The sequence below is a fragment of the Passer domesticus genome, chromosome 4 (assembly GCF_036417665.1).
Source record: "Passer domesticus isolate bPasDom1 chromosome 4, bPasDom1.hap1, whole genome shotgun sequence".
NCBI lineage: Eukaryota > Metazoa > Chordata > Aves > Passeriformes > Passeridae > Passer > Passer domesticus.
The window spans coordinates 25,731,438-25,747,419 of NC_087477.1; the positions used below are offsets into that span (position 1 = coordinate 25,731,438).

General features: G+C 37.4%; 1 protein-coding gene across 5 annotated transcripts in view; it reads left to right on the forward strand.

Annotated features, from left to right (window-relative positions):
* Positions 1–15,982, forward strand: part of LRBA (LPS responsive beige-like anchor protein) — a 373,617-nt gene that overhangs the window by 297,877 nt on the left and 59,758 nt on the right. For 4 of the 5 annotated variants that reach the window (XM_064416675.1, XM_064416676.1, XM_064416679.1 and 1 more), the window contains exon 48: positions 14,448–14,615. In XM_064416675.1, the coding sequence (XP_064272745.1) occupies positions 14,448–14,615 (168 nt within the window). Of the gene's footprint in view, positions 1–14,447; positions 14,616–15,982 lie in introns of those variants that run through there. The other variant, XM_064416678.1, reaches the window with a different exon arrangement.

Below are 15,982 nucleotides of genomic sequence, written 5' to 3' on the forward strand. Positions count from 1 at the left end.
GTCACTTCTTGCCTGAGAAAAGCACTGGCCATTTTATATTTGTCTTCATGAAAGGAAACTGGAGAGGATGGTTGTTACAATAAAAATTTGGATTAACATAACTGATTTACAAGAATTTAAGGCATGAATGACCTTGAATTATATGCCTAGCAAATTCTGTCATCTCAGTGGCAGATGAGAGAATTTGGTGATATAAAGTCACCAAAAGACTTTGTTCTAAAAGTTTTCTGAGTAAGATGGAACTTTTATGTGTGTGTATTTCCATGTCAGCTGATCTCTGGAACAGTCTCAGTATTGTTCTATTAGAAGTTTATTCTAAGAAACAAGGAATAGGTTTTTTTTAAACTAAAACTTTACAGTAATTATTTAATAAAACAATTTACAACACTTTTTAGGTGGAGTGATTATAATATATATATATATAGTCACTTTCTAGATGGAGTGACTATATATATAATATATATTATATTATATAAATATAATAATTTCTATTATTTAAATATAAATAGCAAAATTTATATTACTACAGAACAATGTTTCCAATAAGATTTTAGTATGTGTGCATGCAAGCTAAGTAGCAGTAGGACATACTATATTATTACATCCCTTAAAAACAAAAAAATCCACCTGCATGGGGTGGCTGCATAAAAGTTTATTATTTTGATGTTTGTTTGTTTAATTATAAAATGACCACTTTGATTTACTTACCTGCTGGGGAAAAATAAGGGTATTTAGTGAATTGAGAACACCGTAAGATGAAGAATTAATAAATGGCTTCTAGCATGACATTAACAAACAATTGGAATATTCTGATTTATTCAGCCTACAGCTCTCAGCCGTCCTCTGTGCGGCTCCCCAAATTAAATACAGCAAAAATGCAAGGGGACCAGGCAGAGAAGTTCATTTTACTTTGGTTTTGTAGCAAGCAAGCACAATCCTGTCTAATCCTAGTGTGGCAAGAATTCTTGCCAGCTTGTCACATAATGAAGGTTTTTCAAATGTGGCTATTTGCAATTATCCCAGTTATTTCATACTTTTATACCAATAATGAAATAGAGAATAAGGTCTTTCCAAAGAGCTCAAGCTTTATTTTTTTTTATTTCTCACAGTTTTCTTCATAATTTTGTTCAAACCCATGGTAGTTTGAACAAACCAAGGCGGATATGGAACAGAAACTGGAATTGAAACCCAAACATTTGATTAAACAAAATGGTAGCTTCCAGAATTGTCTTTCACAAAGGTGTAAGGGAAGACAATTTCCTCACATTCACTTATCACATACATCATTATGGAAATGTGCTACCTGGCTTCAGTAATTTATGAGTGTGGGGCAAAAAAGAGATTTCTATTCAGAAACAGAGCCCACTGCAGCCATACTCCTCCTAATGAACAGTTTGATGAATAACTCTTTATCCATTTGCCCACTATACCAGTCCTGAAATTGTCCCATCGCCACCAATTTATTTTCTATGGGCATCATATTCTATTGTGTTGTATTCTGTTACAATGCAATGAAAGAGAAGTGTGAAGAGGGTGGGAGTCAATCATTAAGATACGGGTTTTAAGCAAAGATTGCGTCTGTTCTTTGATTGACAAGACTACATTAACATTTATACATCGTGTATGTCTACATTTGGATTGTATTTCTGGTTCCTTTTCTTCACTTGTGAGTTAGTTCTTGGCAAAGCAGAATATACAAAATAACTATAAACCTCACTGCAAAGATGGATCTCTCAGAGAGAAGAGGGAGAGAGGAGAAAATGATTTAATGCAATAATGATTTTAGCTATACACAGGCATCCCTTTTTTGTCTGGATTTGTTAAATTACCTGACGTCTCCATGTGTAATTTAAACAAAATTTTGTTCTCTAGTCGTTCTTCCTTTAGAGCTATCTTCTCAAGGAGAAGGATGATGAATGGAAACATAAACAGAGCATGAGAATGTGAACTAGTTCCCAAACATTTCAGTGGTTTTTATAAACAACTGGTCATTGTTACCTTTTGCTGGATTACAGTTTCCTTCAGAACAACAGTGCTCTTCAGCTGCATTACAAAGTTGATCTAAATGTTTTTGCATAGTTGCTTAAAGGCTTTAATGTTTAAATAAAGGTTAAATAATTAGACATTGTTTAAACAATTAGCTTTTAAGGCTAGCAATAAGATCACATTTTATACACATACTACCAAAAAATGATAATGAAACTGCATTTAAACGATATGAACTGACCTTAGACTGAGCAATCCTAGTTCACAGACATTTGTTTCGATTTTAAAATTTGATTTTTAACATGCTTGTTTTCATTTGGAACATAACTGGTCATTCCTGGCATTCTCCTGGGCTGGCCTTTGAACACAGGCATGGGCAGCAGTGAGTTTTTCACCTTCTGAATCCCATTTTCGGCATTCCTGGTGTGTTGTCTGCTCTCTTGTCTGTGATAGGAAGTGCCAGCTTGCATCTCGCTGGTCTACACAGGCACAAAATGTTGTCTGAGGCTTGAACTGAGTGCCTTGGAGGGGCAGGATTAACATGACAGCATTGTTAGTTGTCCCCTAAGACATTGTGGCAGATGTTGATTTATATTTCAAAACAATGAAAATAACAGCAATTGACACAAGTTAAGGCAATGCACAGTATTTTAACTTCTAAACAGTGCCATGTTTTGGGTCTGCTATTTCTGCTTCAGCTATGATTTGTTTGCCTTTCTAAAATAACACAGAATTGCATTTGTAATCTTCTCAAATGGCATTCACAGAGTGACTAAATTAAGAATTGTTTAGATGTATAACAGTTTAATACAGTAGCAGAAAGTCTAAGGATAAAAAAAGTTAAATACATTTCGTCTATTTTATAGAAGCATTTTAGAAATCGTGTTTTACGGGTGCACTATGTTTTCATTTTAGATACTGTACAGCTTTAACGACTTTCTAATTTATACAATTTTTGTTCCATTGTCAAAACATTTAATTATATCATGTCTTGAAGGTGTAAAGCTGTCAAATAAATCAGAGGCTCAGTATAAACATTTGGTGAATTGCTTTTGCTACCATACTGTAGTTGTTTCTGGGCAGTTAGTGGAACTTTTTAAAAGCATTTACTCAGCAGGTACAGGACAGCACTGGCACAATGAATTGCTGATTGCTTGTAAAACAGCAGGCAGTAATGCCCTCGCTCTTTGGAACTCTGCTTTGTAAATTCAAGTGGCAAGATCGCATGGCACAGAGAGCCAGTGCACAGTAAATGTGTTTCCTGCCTAAGGGCTGCTGGAGATTGCCAATTCTATTTGCTCAGAAAAAAAAAAAATAAATAAAAAGAAAAGATAAAAAAAAGAAAGAGAAAAAGAAAAGAGATATGTGTAATTGCTGTTTTTCACATTGCAAAAAATAAAGTTCCCACCACTAGAGGGAAGGGAATGTGTTCAGGCTTCATAAAATTTGGCAACTTGGGCACGGAAAATGGAAAGGTTGCTTTTTTTTTGATGAAGGCCTTAATAGCTGTATTTAAATAAAATTGAATTTTCAAAATAAACAAAAAAAAACCCACCCCCAAAATAAACCACCACCACCAAAAAAAAAAAAAAAAAGAAAGAAAAAAAAAATCAGACCAGCTTGCAGGTGCTTTTAAAATGTTTAACCTCCCTCTGAAAAGAGTCGACCCTTCTCTTTTTTGGCCAATATTTTGTCGCGGTGTCAGTACAAACTGCAGGCTGCCCAGAGCCGGGTTTGGATGAAGTAAATTAGGTTCTACTTTGAAGCTTTTCTTCTCTGCGCCTTTGAGAGTGAATGGGGAGGCCCTGGGCCGAGAGCTGCTTTTCATTAGTGCCCCACGTACCTCCTTGAAAGGCAGAGCTCTCCCAGCGCACACAAACACGGCGCTGAAGCAAAGCTCCCCGTGCCGCACGGCTCCTCGTCTCCCTTTCCAGTCAGGTGCTTCCCAATCAGAGTTAATTACTGCGGCCATTTATTCCAGGCACCCCGCTCCGTGGCGGGGTGGCCCTGTTTGAAGCGGGCCAGGTTTGAAAGCCGCCGCGGGCTCCTCGGGAGCGCCTCATTAGAGCCGGGGCTGCCCGCCCGCCCAGCGCATCCCCGCACCCCTTAACCCCTCCCTGGCCGGCAGCGGGGCTCGGGGGCTCGGCCGCGGCGCGGGGCACGGGCCCGCAGCCCCGGGGCCCGCAGCGGCGGCAGCGCTTCGCCGGCGGCTCCGCCCGAGCGCCGAGGGGAGGCAGCCCAGCTGCCCCGCCCGCCAGCTCGCCGCGTTTCCACACGCTGCAAAAAAGGGATTTTCTGCTGTTCGGCACGGACCTGGGGTAGTGCAAATAGAGGGTAGGATTGAACATGCAGAGCTGGTTTGCCTTTTGCTCTGCAGGGCTAAGCTGGGGTGACCCAGGCTGGTACCTTGGCCCTGGGGTGCCAGAAGCTGGAAGAGGTGCCTGGGGTGGTGGAGGTTGGAGGCTGTACCTGCGGTGGCACTGAGGTGACAGAGGCTGGAGGACACCTCTACACCTGAGGTGACAGAGGCTGCACGAGGTACCTGCGGTGGCATTGAGGTGACAGAGGCTGGACGAGGTACCTGCAGCAGCAAGCACGCTGTGGTGTGAAGCTGGTGGCACTGTATGGCTATGGGCTCCTTTCACTTCTCTGGGTGAAGTCACCGTTTCACACAATGCTCTGAGCTGCAAGGGACCCACAAGGATCACTGAGCCCAAGTCTTGAGTAAATGGCCAACAGGGCCAGTAGAGCTCTGGTGAAAGAAGGACCTGATGGTGTCCTTGTGCTTAGCATCCTCTGGGTAAGAATTATGCCATTGCATGCCACAATTATGGCACTGCATGCCATTCCACAGGTGTACTAGAGTGCTATTTGATTAAAACCTTGTCATTTGGTTGTTGCTGTCTTAAAACATGGCATAATATTGTGCTGCTTTTTTTTTTGGTTTGTTTAGTTTTGTATTTTTGTAGGCCTTTTTTCTTCCATCCTGGGCAGCAACATCGTAGACAGTTGCTTGTTTTCTCTCAAAGAACAAGAGCTGCCCTAATTCAGTTTCTGAATTAAATGGTTATTAGCAAGATGGGAGTTAAATATCATTTCACTACAGTATATTTTTACTTTATTTCTAAATGTTAGAGTTTTTTTAGCACATCTGTGAAGAAAAAGTTATGTTTTAATATAAGGGGAAATTCTAGAATTTTCTACTATCTCATTTAGCTCATAACGGGAGAATATGTAGTTAATAAAAATGTTAATAACTGACCAGATGCTTTTTCAGCATTCAGCCTCTGAATGTTCATAATATTCATCTCCTGTGCCCTTCCCACTAGCATGGTTCATGGCAGAGTAATATAAAGGTTATGAAAAGTTTGCTCTCAGCTGGCTGCAGACTGTCTGTTGCACTTGGAGGTGTTTATGCCTTGGTTTCCTGAGCATGCTCAATATACTCAATATATCACTTGTCTTTCTGCTCTTTCTGTGTACAGCTGTCTATGGAGATTTGAAGCTGGTTACATGAAAGAAGGGAATAAAATCTAGAAAAAAATATTTACAAGAAAGCATTATGAATAAAGCGGTTTCAAACTTAACATCATGAAATGAGAATAAAAAAAATCAGAAATTTTATGTTTTCTTAGGATGGATATTTTAAGAAGTAATTTATAAATACAGTTATTTTTCAGTTTGATTTCTTTCAAGCACTGAACTTCAGTCCTAAGAGGTCTTTGTTCTGTTATAAATTCCAGTGCTAGCCAACCTTCTCCCAGGGACCACGAGACAACCCAGTGGATCTACTGGGAGAGGGAATGACGCAGTCAGGATTGGGGCAGGGTCTTCCTTAGGCAGGAAACTGGGAGCCCTTGTCCTAGGGTATTTGGTAGGTGAGCCACCCTGAGCACCAGTTTGTCTGGATCCAGACTTCCCAATAGCTCGGATAGCTTGCTATGCAAGTGTGCCAGAACAAGATGTTAAATGGGAACCTGCTGTGTTTGAGCAAGTTTGCAATGAGCCAAATAGTATAGTCCACAAATCTGCTTATTTTTCCTTAAATGCTGGATGTCCTTGCTGTACAAATTCTTCCTTTCTCTGTCGTTCTCAAAGTCGAATGATGATTCTCCTTTGTCATTCCAATTAAATGCCAGCTTCAAGGAGTCTGATGTACTTGCCAAACACACCTTGTAGTGTCATCCTAAACAGCCCCTCAGAATGGTTTTATAAGAGATCAGGGTTTCACTGTTCATAGTCATCTCAAGCAAGCAAATCCTATTCTTAACTGAGCACTTCAGCCCCAAAAGTTACACGTTTGTCCCATGTGATGATATAGTGCTGTTTTCTATTTTTGTAGCAGTCTGATTTATTCAGATTGGTACCCTAATTGCCTTTGTAAATCTTGTGCTCTGTTCCCCAAAAGCTTTAGAATAGTTCTATTCTGTGAATTAGCAGACAAGTCAACTTACAAGATTGAAATTACTTTTCTGCCTGACTTGCATCTAAACTGTGTTCTAAATTTTAAATTCCTTGACCTTTTGTCATACCATTTCCTAATCTTAAACAACTTTCTCTGGAGCATTTTTTCCCCCCACCACTGGCTTCAAAGACAAATTAGATTAGTCTCTACCACTCCTCTAAGATGTTTGCTTGTGCTGTTTGCAGTGATTTGAAGACCATGTGTTTGCAACCATTTCTGTCTCCTCTTACATGCATACTAATAGTTGTTGATCATTACAGCTCTTGTGAATTGGGTATACAACTGACACATCAAAGCACAGCATAAATGCTGCAAGCTGTTGAAACAGAGTGCAAAAATAAAGCAACAGTTCACTTTTAGGGCTTACAGAGTAAGTGTTAGGAAGGAAGAAACGTACAAGCAGTTTAAATGTAAAATGCATGAAAAAAATCACTAATTTTTCACAGTTTGAAGTGTGTTGTGCTGTCATTAACCAAACAAAATGCTTAGGCTTAAACTTTGAGGATTCAGTGGGGTGGCAGCCTGAATACTTATTTGAAAACCATTTCAAGAGTGGCTTGGTCTGTGTTCACGTAAATATTTTCTTGCATTTTAGTGATGCAAGCTGAATTCATGTTTTTGATGCTTTCTAGAACTTCATGACCTTCACTGCAGTCACTGAGTTTGTATGTTGCATTAGGATTATGTAACCTGTATGTTCAGTAAATGTAAGCAAGCTAAAATCAAAATCCCACTGCTAAGAGTACTCTAGTATGTTCCTGAATTTCTGAATTTGGTCTGTTTGAAGCTTCAGTGTTTAAAAAGCTCATACAGCCTTAAAGGCAAGTAAATATTGCACGGTTTGAAGTTTTGTGGTGTGTATTTTGCACCTCTCTCTTACAGGGAAAGAATCTGTAACACAAAAAGCTCAGTGACTGTTTACCACCCTTTCAGAAGTGTGGAGTCCTCTGACCTTTCAGTTTGTCTTCGCTAACACTTGACATTCAGACTGATCACAAGGCTCAAGGAGGTGTCACACAGAAGTCCCTTGGCTAGAAGGAATGCAAGTGAGCTAAAGCATTGTAAGCAATGTCCCTACATTAGACTTCTGAGGGGAAAAATAAGTTGTTGTGGCAGAGTAGGATGCTGAGACAACCAGTCCACAGCACTGCTCTGCAAAATGCAGTCCTATCTGGTGGGATTTTGGTGGTTGGGGTTTGGAGGTTTTTTTTAAATCACAAAACTTCATTTGAACTAATTTGGCTGAGCCAACTGTCAGCTGTGTGGTTAACAGCCTGTGCTTGCATGGGTAATAGGTTCCAGATCCAGGCTGTCAGTCTTCATGCAAACAAGTGCTAGAGGAGCTGGGAGAGGAATTGCTGAATTTCAGGGAGGAGGGAACTTCCTGCCTCCTTTTGGTACCGTGTGTGAGAATTTCAGAGTTTTCATTCCTTGTCTTGGCCTCAGGATGTTGATGACTTTTCTGTGGGAGAGAATCCTTTTAATAACATAGCAGATGTTTTAAATGTGGACGGTAAATTCAGGGATGTGGTGGGGGAAAGTGGGAATGGTCAATAACTCAGTAATACCTACTGGTGTTATCAATAATTGCTTGTAGCCAACTTTGTAGTAAAAAATGGTTATGGACTAGCCAGTCACAGTTAGATGTTCCGTGTGTCTTTGGGGAAGGACAGATGCCAGCCACACACAGCAGTATTATCAGAGTTATGAATAACAATGGCCATTTGTGTGATTTCACAACTGCAATTAATTATGGATTTTATAAATTGTTTTTTGTGTTGGGGAATGTAATAAAAACCTCCTGATCATTTTTTGTTCATACCAATTCTGTGCCTTTTCTACCTCTTGGTCTGAAGGAACCAGACAGTTGGGACAGAACCATTCTTGGGATGCCTTTTGGAAAGCATCTGTTTACTGATGGAGCCAGTGGGCTGAGACAGGTTTTGCCCACTCTGTTTTTTCAGTAGGGAATTTAGCATTGTAACAACCATGAATTTGTGAATAACTGAGGTAAGGCAACACCTAAGGTAGATGTCTAAACTTTGAGACTTAGGAATAAAATATATAATTTGTTCTGTTCATAAACTGTTCATGGAAGATTGCAGGAGTTCTGCCTTAAAATATTATCTCAAATTTGCAGGTTATCAAGGATATGCTGAGAAATATTTTAAAAGTGATCACTGCCCTTGATGGAAGGAGTAACTACAAATGCTCCAATGCAGTTTTTTCATATTCTCTAAAATCTTTTATTCCTGGCATCTAATAATAGATATTTCAGTTGAGAATAAAGCTGAATTTCAAAGGAAATGCAGTTTTCATTTTATAAAATGTGTAGCAGCTGTCTGACTTTCCATTTAAACTACAAAATTACTGTTGTAGACTCAGTATAGAAATGACCAAAAGATAAAAAAGTGCTTAAGATTTTTTGGCTAAACACGCTACTCTTATTTTGGTAATATTGACATTAATTCAGATAGGAGTTTGAATCATTGCATTGCAAAATAATTTTTTGTTTACGTGCTGATCATGCAGAATATACCTTGCCACAAAATCCCAGTAAGTTACACTATTATGCAAATTTCCTTCTTTGTTAATGCTAGCTTAATGTTAAATACAGAGAAGAAGGAACAGAGGAAGGGAAGTTAATCTTCCATAGATCTCCTATGTCTGAGCTTCTCAAATTGCTGATATCCTTTCTTCTCTGAGACCAGTTGTCTTCAGTAAAGCAGTTGAGTTAAATGTTTTATTAGGACTGTATTTTCCAGAGTACTTTATCCTGCTATCGCTAACCAAGTTGAGAAATAAAGTAAAATGCCCACTTTTGTTACAATAGTAATGAAGAATTGGCAGTGCATTTCTTGAACACAGGCACACACAAAGGAAAAATGAAATAGTTATTTTGATTTTTTTCTGTAGGTAATGCTCAGTTTCTTAAGTATTTATGCTTAAAACAATTTGTAAAATACAGTAAGCAAAACTAAATGCATTTGCTTGAAATAGTTACTTACCAAGTAAAAAATCACCAATCATGTAAATGGTTTTGTTGTCCCTTTCATCCATTTGAAATTTGCGTTACCTCGTGTAGAACATGGAGTTAGTTTCCCACTTAATGTTTGCTGTCCTCTTCCTTTCTGATATCATCAAGGCAGTCCTGAATCTTTGTAATAACTTTATATACATCTTTATTCTCAGATGTGTGTACCCCTGTCATCAAACAGCGTCACTGGTGAAAGTGCATTTCATAATTTACTTTTTATATCCAAGTGGTTGCTGAAAAACCTCTAAAGATAAAGCCAGCACTTGTAGAGTTAATATGTTATTAGGAGGACAGGAAATCTGGCAACTATTGCAGAAACTAGACCTAATGGTGCACACAAACAATTTGTCAGTCTTGGTAAATGTGAATAGCTTCCCGCAAAGTGGCTGCATTGGCTTTGTTTGAACAGCCTAAACTTTTCCTTTTCGAACTTTAAATCTTAGAAGTGAAATGTGATCCCCATATTGAATCAAAATAATTTAATTCAAAACATATTATGATTGGAACAAGGCTGATGTGAAAAGAAACTCTAGAATAAAAAAAGAAAAAAGTTGAAAGGACTTTCTATCATATATTTAGCAGGAAAATTTGAAACAGTTCTAATTAGGCTGAAAAAACCAGCCTTCTTCGTTGTAACTTACAAAGGTCATATATCAATGTTAAGGCAGCATTACTAACTTGTGTCTGAAAGCCTGAACATGCAAACATCATTCCAGTTGTTTAGGTTTGGTGGGTTTGGGATTTTGTTTTGAATGCATGTGCACACACGTATTTCCAAGCCAGAACACGTATTAGTTTAAAGTCCTTACCTGCTGCTGCAGTTATGTGGGTTTTCTGTCGTGTTCAAGAAGAGTATTTTTCACCTGAAAGTTGTGGTTTTGCTAAAAAAATGTGTGAAATCCTAATTCATGCTTTTCTGTTCATACATAAATATTTTTCAAGTGGAACATAAAAGAGACTCCATTTTAAGCATTTCAGAGGAAATTCTTGCAGAGGGGAATTAAAATGTTTAGTCCATTAAAGGTAACAGGCAATTATTTTTACTTGAGATTTATTTCTTACTTGATGGTGAAGTGTATTCCTGAGTTTGTTGGTTTGGATATATTTTTTTTTCCAACTGAATAAACAGGAAATATTATTTGTGTAGAAGCAGTTTTGGTTTCTCAACAAAGTTTCTCCTTTCATGTTAACATTTCATAAACCGCATTTGGTATGGGTTGGACACTTTCTCTGTCATTCAAATAAGAGTCGCGTGCATGTTTTATGCTGTGCTTCAAAATTACTTTCCTTTAATCAGCATAGAAATAAGGCAAGTAAGTTTGTAATTTATTTCTGAATAGCTTGACTATGAATATATATCTGTGTTAATGAAAAAAAATGCAGTTAAACCTTTAATCTAATTTCAGTGTTAGAACATCCCAAACTCAAGCACAATATATATTCATTTTTAATAGACATCACTTCATATGCTGTATGTCACTGCATAAAATCTAAAGCAGGAATGAAAGTAGAGGGCAAAAGCCACAGTAGTCACTTCAAAGATACAAATCGTGATTGCAAAGGTTTGTAACAATATCAAATAATATTGTTTGGGAAAATATATCGTGATAAATATTTAGAGACTCTATACTGGACAGAGTAAAAAATCATTCCCAGCCTGCTAGTTTTATGTTTTTTATTGTTCCATCCTTATTGTACCAAATCATTTGTATTAGTGTTAGACTGATGTTAATCTTTGGTTGCCAGCAGTAAATTATTCTCTATTCAATTCTTCCAGAGAACAGGACAGAAAAAGATGCTCATAAAATAGTGAGTTGTTCACAACAAAATAGTTTTGGTTGCACGTATTTAGTGACATCAGATTGTGCATTCAAAAAGTATTTATGAATAAACTAAAATTTCCTATTTAGATCAAAGCTTCTATTTGTTCATGTGTCTGAAGTGTTTCTGCCTTGGGAATAGAGAAATGAAAGTTACTAATAGGTGTTTGTGTTTGACATCTGTATACTGTACTTTTTAGCATATCTCAAGTGTTTTAGTCTCTGCCTAATAGATCTCATTAAAGAAACAGATATCAGCCCCAAGACAGTTTGTCAAAGTTAATATGAGTCCCCTGTGGATAGAATTGACAATCTGTATGTGGCTTCACGTGACTGCCTTTCCATGGGCTTGTTTGATCCATTAACAATTGGGCATTAGTCCCTGATTCATTTTACAATAACTCTGTGGATTTGGGTATTGCTTTATTTGCTGAATATTTTCAGGGATTTCCTTGTTGTGCATATATCCCTCAGAGCACAGGGTGAGCAACGAGCTCACTCTGCCCTGGGGGTGCTGCCAGTTCCTTGGTTTGCTCCAGGAGCAGTGTGGAAGGATGTTCATATCCCATGGCTGCGTGCTGGGTTTAACTGGAGCCTTAACAAGCACTGCCTGTCCTAGATGAAGTTGATTCTGAAGTAATCCTAAATGGTGAACCATCAATTGGCTTGGCTTAGGTTTGCAAGAGGTAAATGCTAACAGCAATGTTTGAAAACAACAAACAAGGCAAACACTGTTCTTTTTGTAACCAAATATTTCTGCAAATCACAATGCCTTCATTTCTCAGATGCTTTCTTAAGGAGGACCCATATTTAAATACACCAGTGCAAAGTGCATCACGCTGATCCAGCACATGGTGTTGTTTTCCTTGGAAGTCTGTTCTTTAGTCGTTACACGAGCTGGTAATTATTGTTCCCCCATTGATTATGTCATAGCATTAGCACTTGCCTCTAACCCAGAGCTTAACTGTGAACCTGAAATACCAGGCAAGCTTATTTGGCCTTTGAATTTGTGTGCTGTTTGGTCTGTTCTTCGAGGTCCTGATGCTGACTGTAGCTGGCTTTCAGTTATCTCTTTCACTTGAGATTTGGCAGCTAAGATTTTAAAATGTCTTAATAAGGAAAAAAAAATCTGCTTTTGAATCTGTAAAAATTTCAAATGCAAAATAACTTTAAATTTGAAAAATAAAAGGATCAGGATGGCTCCCAACCATTCCCTGAGAAGGCAAAGTGTTCTAGTTTTGCTTTTAACGGGGAAAAAGGAAACCACATTTATACAAACATTAAGGAGCTTGCAGTGGTATTCCTTTAATTATTCAGGTCCAAATGCTTTGTGAGGGTAATATGACTCACAGAAAATCCAGCTTTTGTAGAAAAGGAGAATATGAACAACTTCAACACATTCTGAATATTTACTTATGTACCTATAAAACAAATCTCAAGTTCCTAACATTTTTGTTTTCTTTGTGTTAAATAGTTATAATGATAACAGTAAGTGTGTTCCAGGGTTAATTTGTTTTTTCTAGCAGGATAGCATGAAAATTAATTCTTATCATTGTAATTTGCTGAGCCCTATAGAATTTTATGGCTGCACATTGAAGTATTATGGACACTCATGAGACTCCTGACTGGTTTTATCTTATTAAACAATTTTGAAATCATTAATTTTTAATTGGCCTGCTCATGGTTTTTTATAGTTTTAATTGTGTGTCTGTGTCTAAATATTGGGTGTTTTTTAAATTAAAAAGAAAAAAAAATGTCCCAGCTAAGCATATATGTTGTAAGGTATTGCTATATGATCATCCCAGCAGATATTCTACTGTGTGGTGATTCATTTTAAAGAATGCTTTCAGCAATTCAGTATCCTAATAAAAGTAATAATAAAAAAAGAATGATATGATGTCTAAGATATGTACAGGTCTTTTCTTGATTGAAAGTTCTAATTAAGTGAATCGAGGAAAATTAACTGAAATTAGCTGTCAGAAAGTCACATTTAAATGAATGATGATCTGGAGTGGCAGTAAACATTTAAATGATATAAATTGCCATTTAAGTGTATGGTTTAATGTTTGTCATGCATTAATATGACATGAGACTGCAGTGACAATCAAGCAGCTTGCTCTAATTTGAACATATTTAGGGCTTTTGTGTGGAGTGCACCACACAAATTAAGACAATTGCTGGTTTTATGTGTCAATTTAAATGTTGTTTTCAGGCATCGGTTAATGAAACAAACCCATCATTTTTGTGTGCAAATTGCAGAGTGATTTCCTTGGTTTCCCGATTAATTTCAACTTCCTCTGCTCAAAATTAGGAATTTCCTTTGCAAGGAAAATGCCATTCATTTTGCTAGATGAAGAGAATATCTGTTTGTTATGTTTTTTCATTTGGTAATTCAAATCAGAAATACATTGAATCCTCTGTATAAAATAGGAAAAAACAAATCCTGATAGTGATTTAATCTACATAAATTAACTCTTTAGATGGCAATGATTTTTAGGTTACATTTTAATATAGTGATTTTTGGATGCTCTTGTCTTGGGGATTGGGTTGTAACTGGTTAACATCTTCAGCAAAGCAGCTCAATCATTCAGCATAGCATTTCTGTATGGGTTTCTGTATAGGTTTGTACACAAGAAATGCATGAATGTGGTGGCAGTTTGATGTTTCCATCCTGTTAAAAAATTCTTACCCTAGCATTCCTGGTTACTTAGTCCTGTTCCCAAATTCTATCCATCTTCTTGCTGGCTGTCAGAATCAGATAATCCTGCTGTTGTTATTCAGCATGCAGATCACACAGGACAGCACAATTTCATTTTGAGAGTTCATAAAAACATAGCCTGTCTTTGTGTAAATCCACAAATACTTTCCACTTACTGTTTGGTTTTTTTTTCCTTTTTTTTCCACTATTACAGTTTAAAAAGTGACATCCCAGTAAGTGGGAAGTAGGATATGAGACTCTGGCATCTATCAGAAGGCCCACCTTTTTCTGGATAGATCGTCTAAAATACTCTTACCAATTCTGTAGTTAGACTTGTTAAGATAATTTGGCATGCTATAAAACAAAAATGCTCCTGCTACTACCAAATGATGACTATCTGGCAAACTCAAGTTTGTGTTTTGTGTGTGTTTTTTTTCACAGGCATTAGAAAGTGAGTTTGTCTCCTGCCAGCTTCACCAGTGGATTGATCTGATTTTTGGCTACAAACAGCAAGGGCCAGAGGCTGTTAGGTCCCTGAATGTATTCTACTATTTGACTTATGAAGGAGCTGTTAATTTGAGTTCAATAACGGATTCTGTACTGAGAGAGGTAAGTTTGTACTTTATAAATACAGAAAAGGCTTCGTTAACCACTGCAGTGTTGAAACTGTAAAGACTCCACATTGTTCAAGGCTTCTGGTGAATGTTCCATTTCTTTGTGTTTTCGTGTGGTTTGGCCACAGGCCAGTCGAATGCAAGGTGCCTGAACCAGTTGTCACAGCATGCAGAATTAATAGAACAAGGATGCAAGTTGTTCTTAAACTTTGTGCACCTGGATTTCAGCCCAAGCTGGATGCCAGTATAAAAATAAAAGTTCAAGGATTGCTTCAGTTGCTGAGTTCACTCACTTTGTTCCCTGATATCAGATCTTAGTGGCAATGAGCAACCTGGATTTGGCTTGTGCTTCTGAATTTACTTCTGCACTTTTTAACAGCTCTCTTTAAGTGCAGTCTTGCATATGTAGCAAACATCAGAGTTTTGTAGCCTCAGATACTTTAATTTGGTTTGCTATCAAATTAAGATAACCTGGCCTGTGTTTTTCAGATGCAAAAGAAAATATTTCAGCATTTCAAAGATCAGTAGCTTTATTCAGACTCAGCATCGTTCAGAAAATCTGTTTGCCAAAGTATCTCACAGAACATTGTGTGTTTGAAAGTTCCTCCTCCACCACCTAAACAGCTGTTTAAAAAAGGGATGGGTGGCATGATTAAAATAGATTTTTGATTGATTTTATGTCCTTTCTTCAGACATTGTATTGGTATCAAGTATAGCTGCAAGTATGTTAATTATAGAATAAATGTAAGTGGTACCTTATTATAAAATATTTGCAGTCCATGAAAACAAAATAATATGAATCTTATCAGCTGTTTTATTTAGAGATGACACAGGGACTGGCTTAATACCAAAGTGATGGCTCAATGTTGTCATTACATGACTTGCCATCAGTCTGCAAACTGCATCTTAGTACACTTAAACCTAAAATACGTATGTTGCACATAAATACCCTTAATCAAGCTACAGAGAGGGATACTGGAACACATGGCTTACAAGAAAAAATGTCATCTGGTTTTGGAAAAATTTTTGACCCAAGAGTCATCTAGTAGATGTTCACTGTGCCATGTTTTCAGTTCACTGGTAGTGAATTTGCTCACTCTACATTGGCAAGGAATTATTCTTACCTTTTAGGAGTATTTATTAGACTCTTGAAGTGATTGGTTAAAGTGTGAGCTGAAATGTAGGCTGAGTATTGTATGTAAATTGTTCTAAATTTTGTTATTAAATTAACCATCACTGAACCTTTATTTATTAAACTAATAATTGAAGTAACACTAGTGAAAGTAGCAGTCTCCACACACAGTTTTTGTGTAGTTTAAATTTTTCTGGAACAGTTCTTTTATCGCATTTATTGTGGTCTGT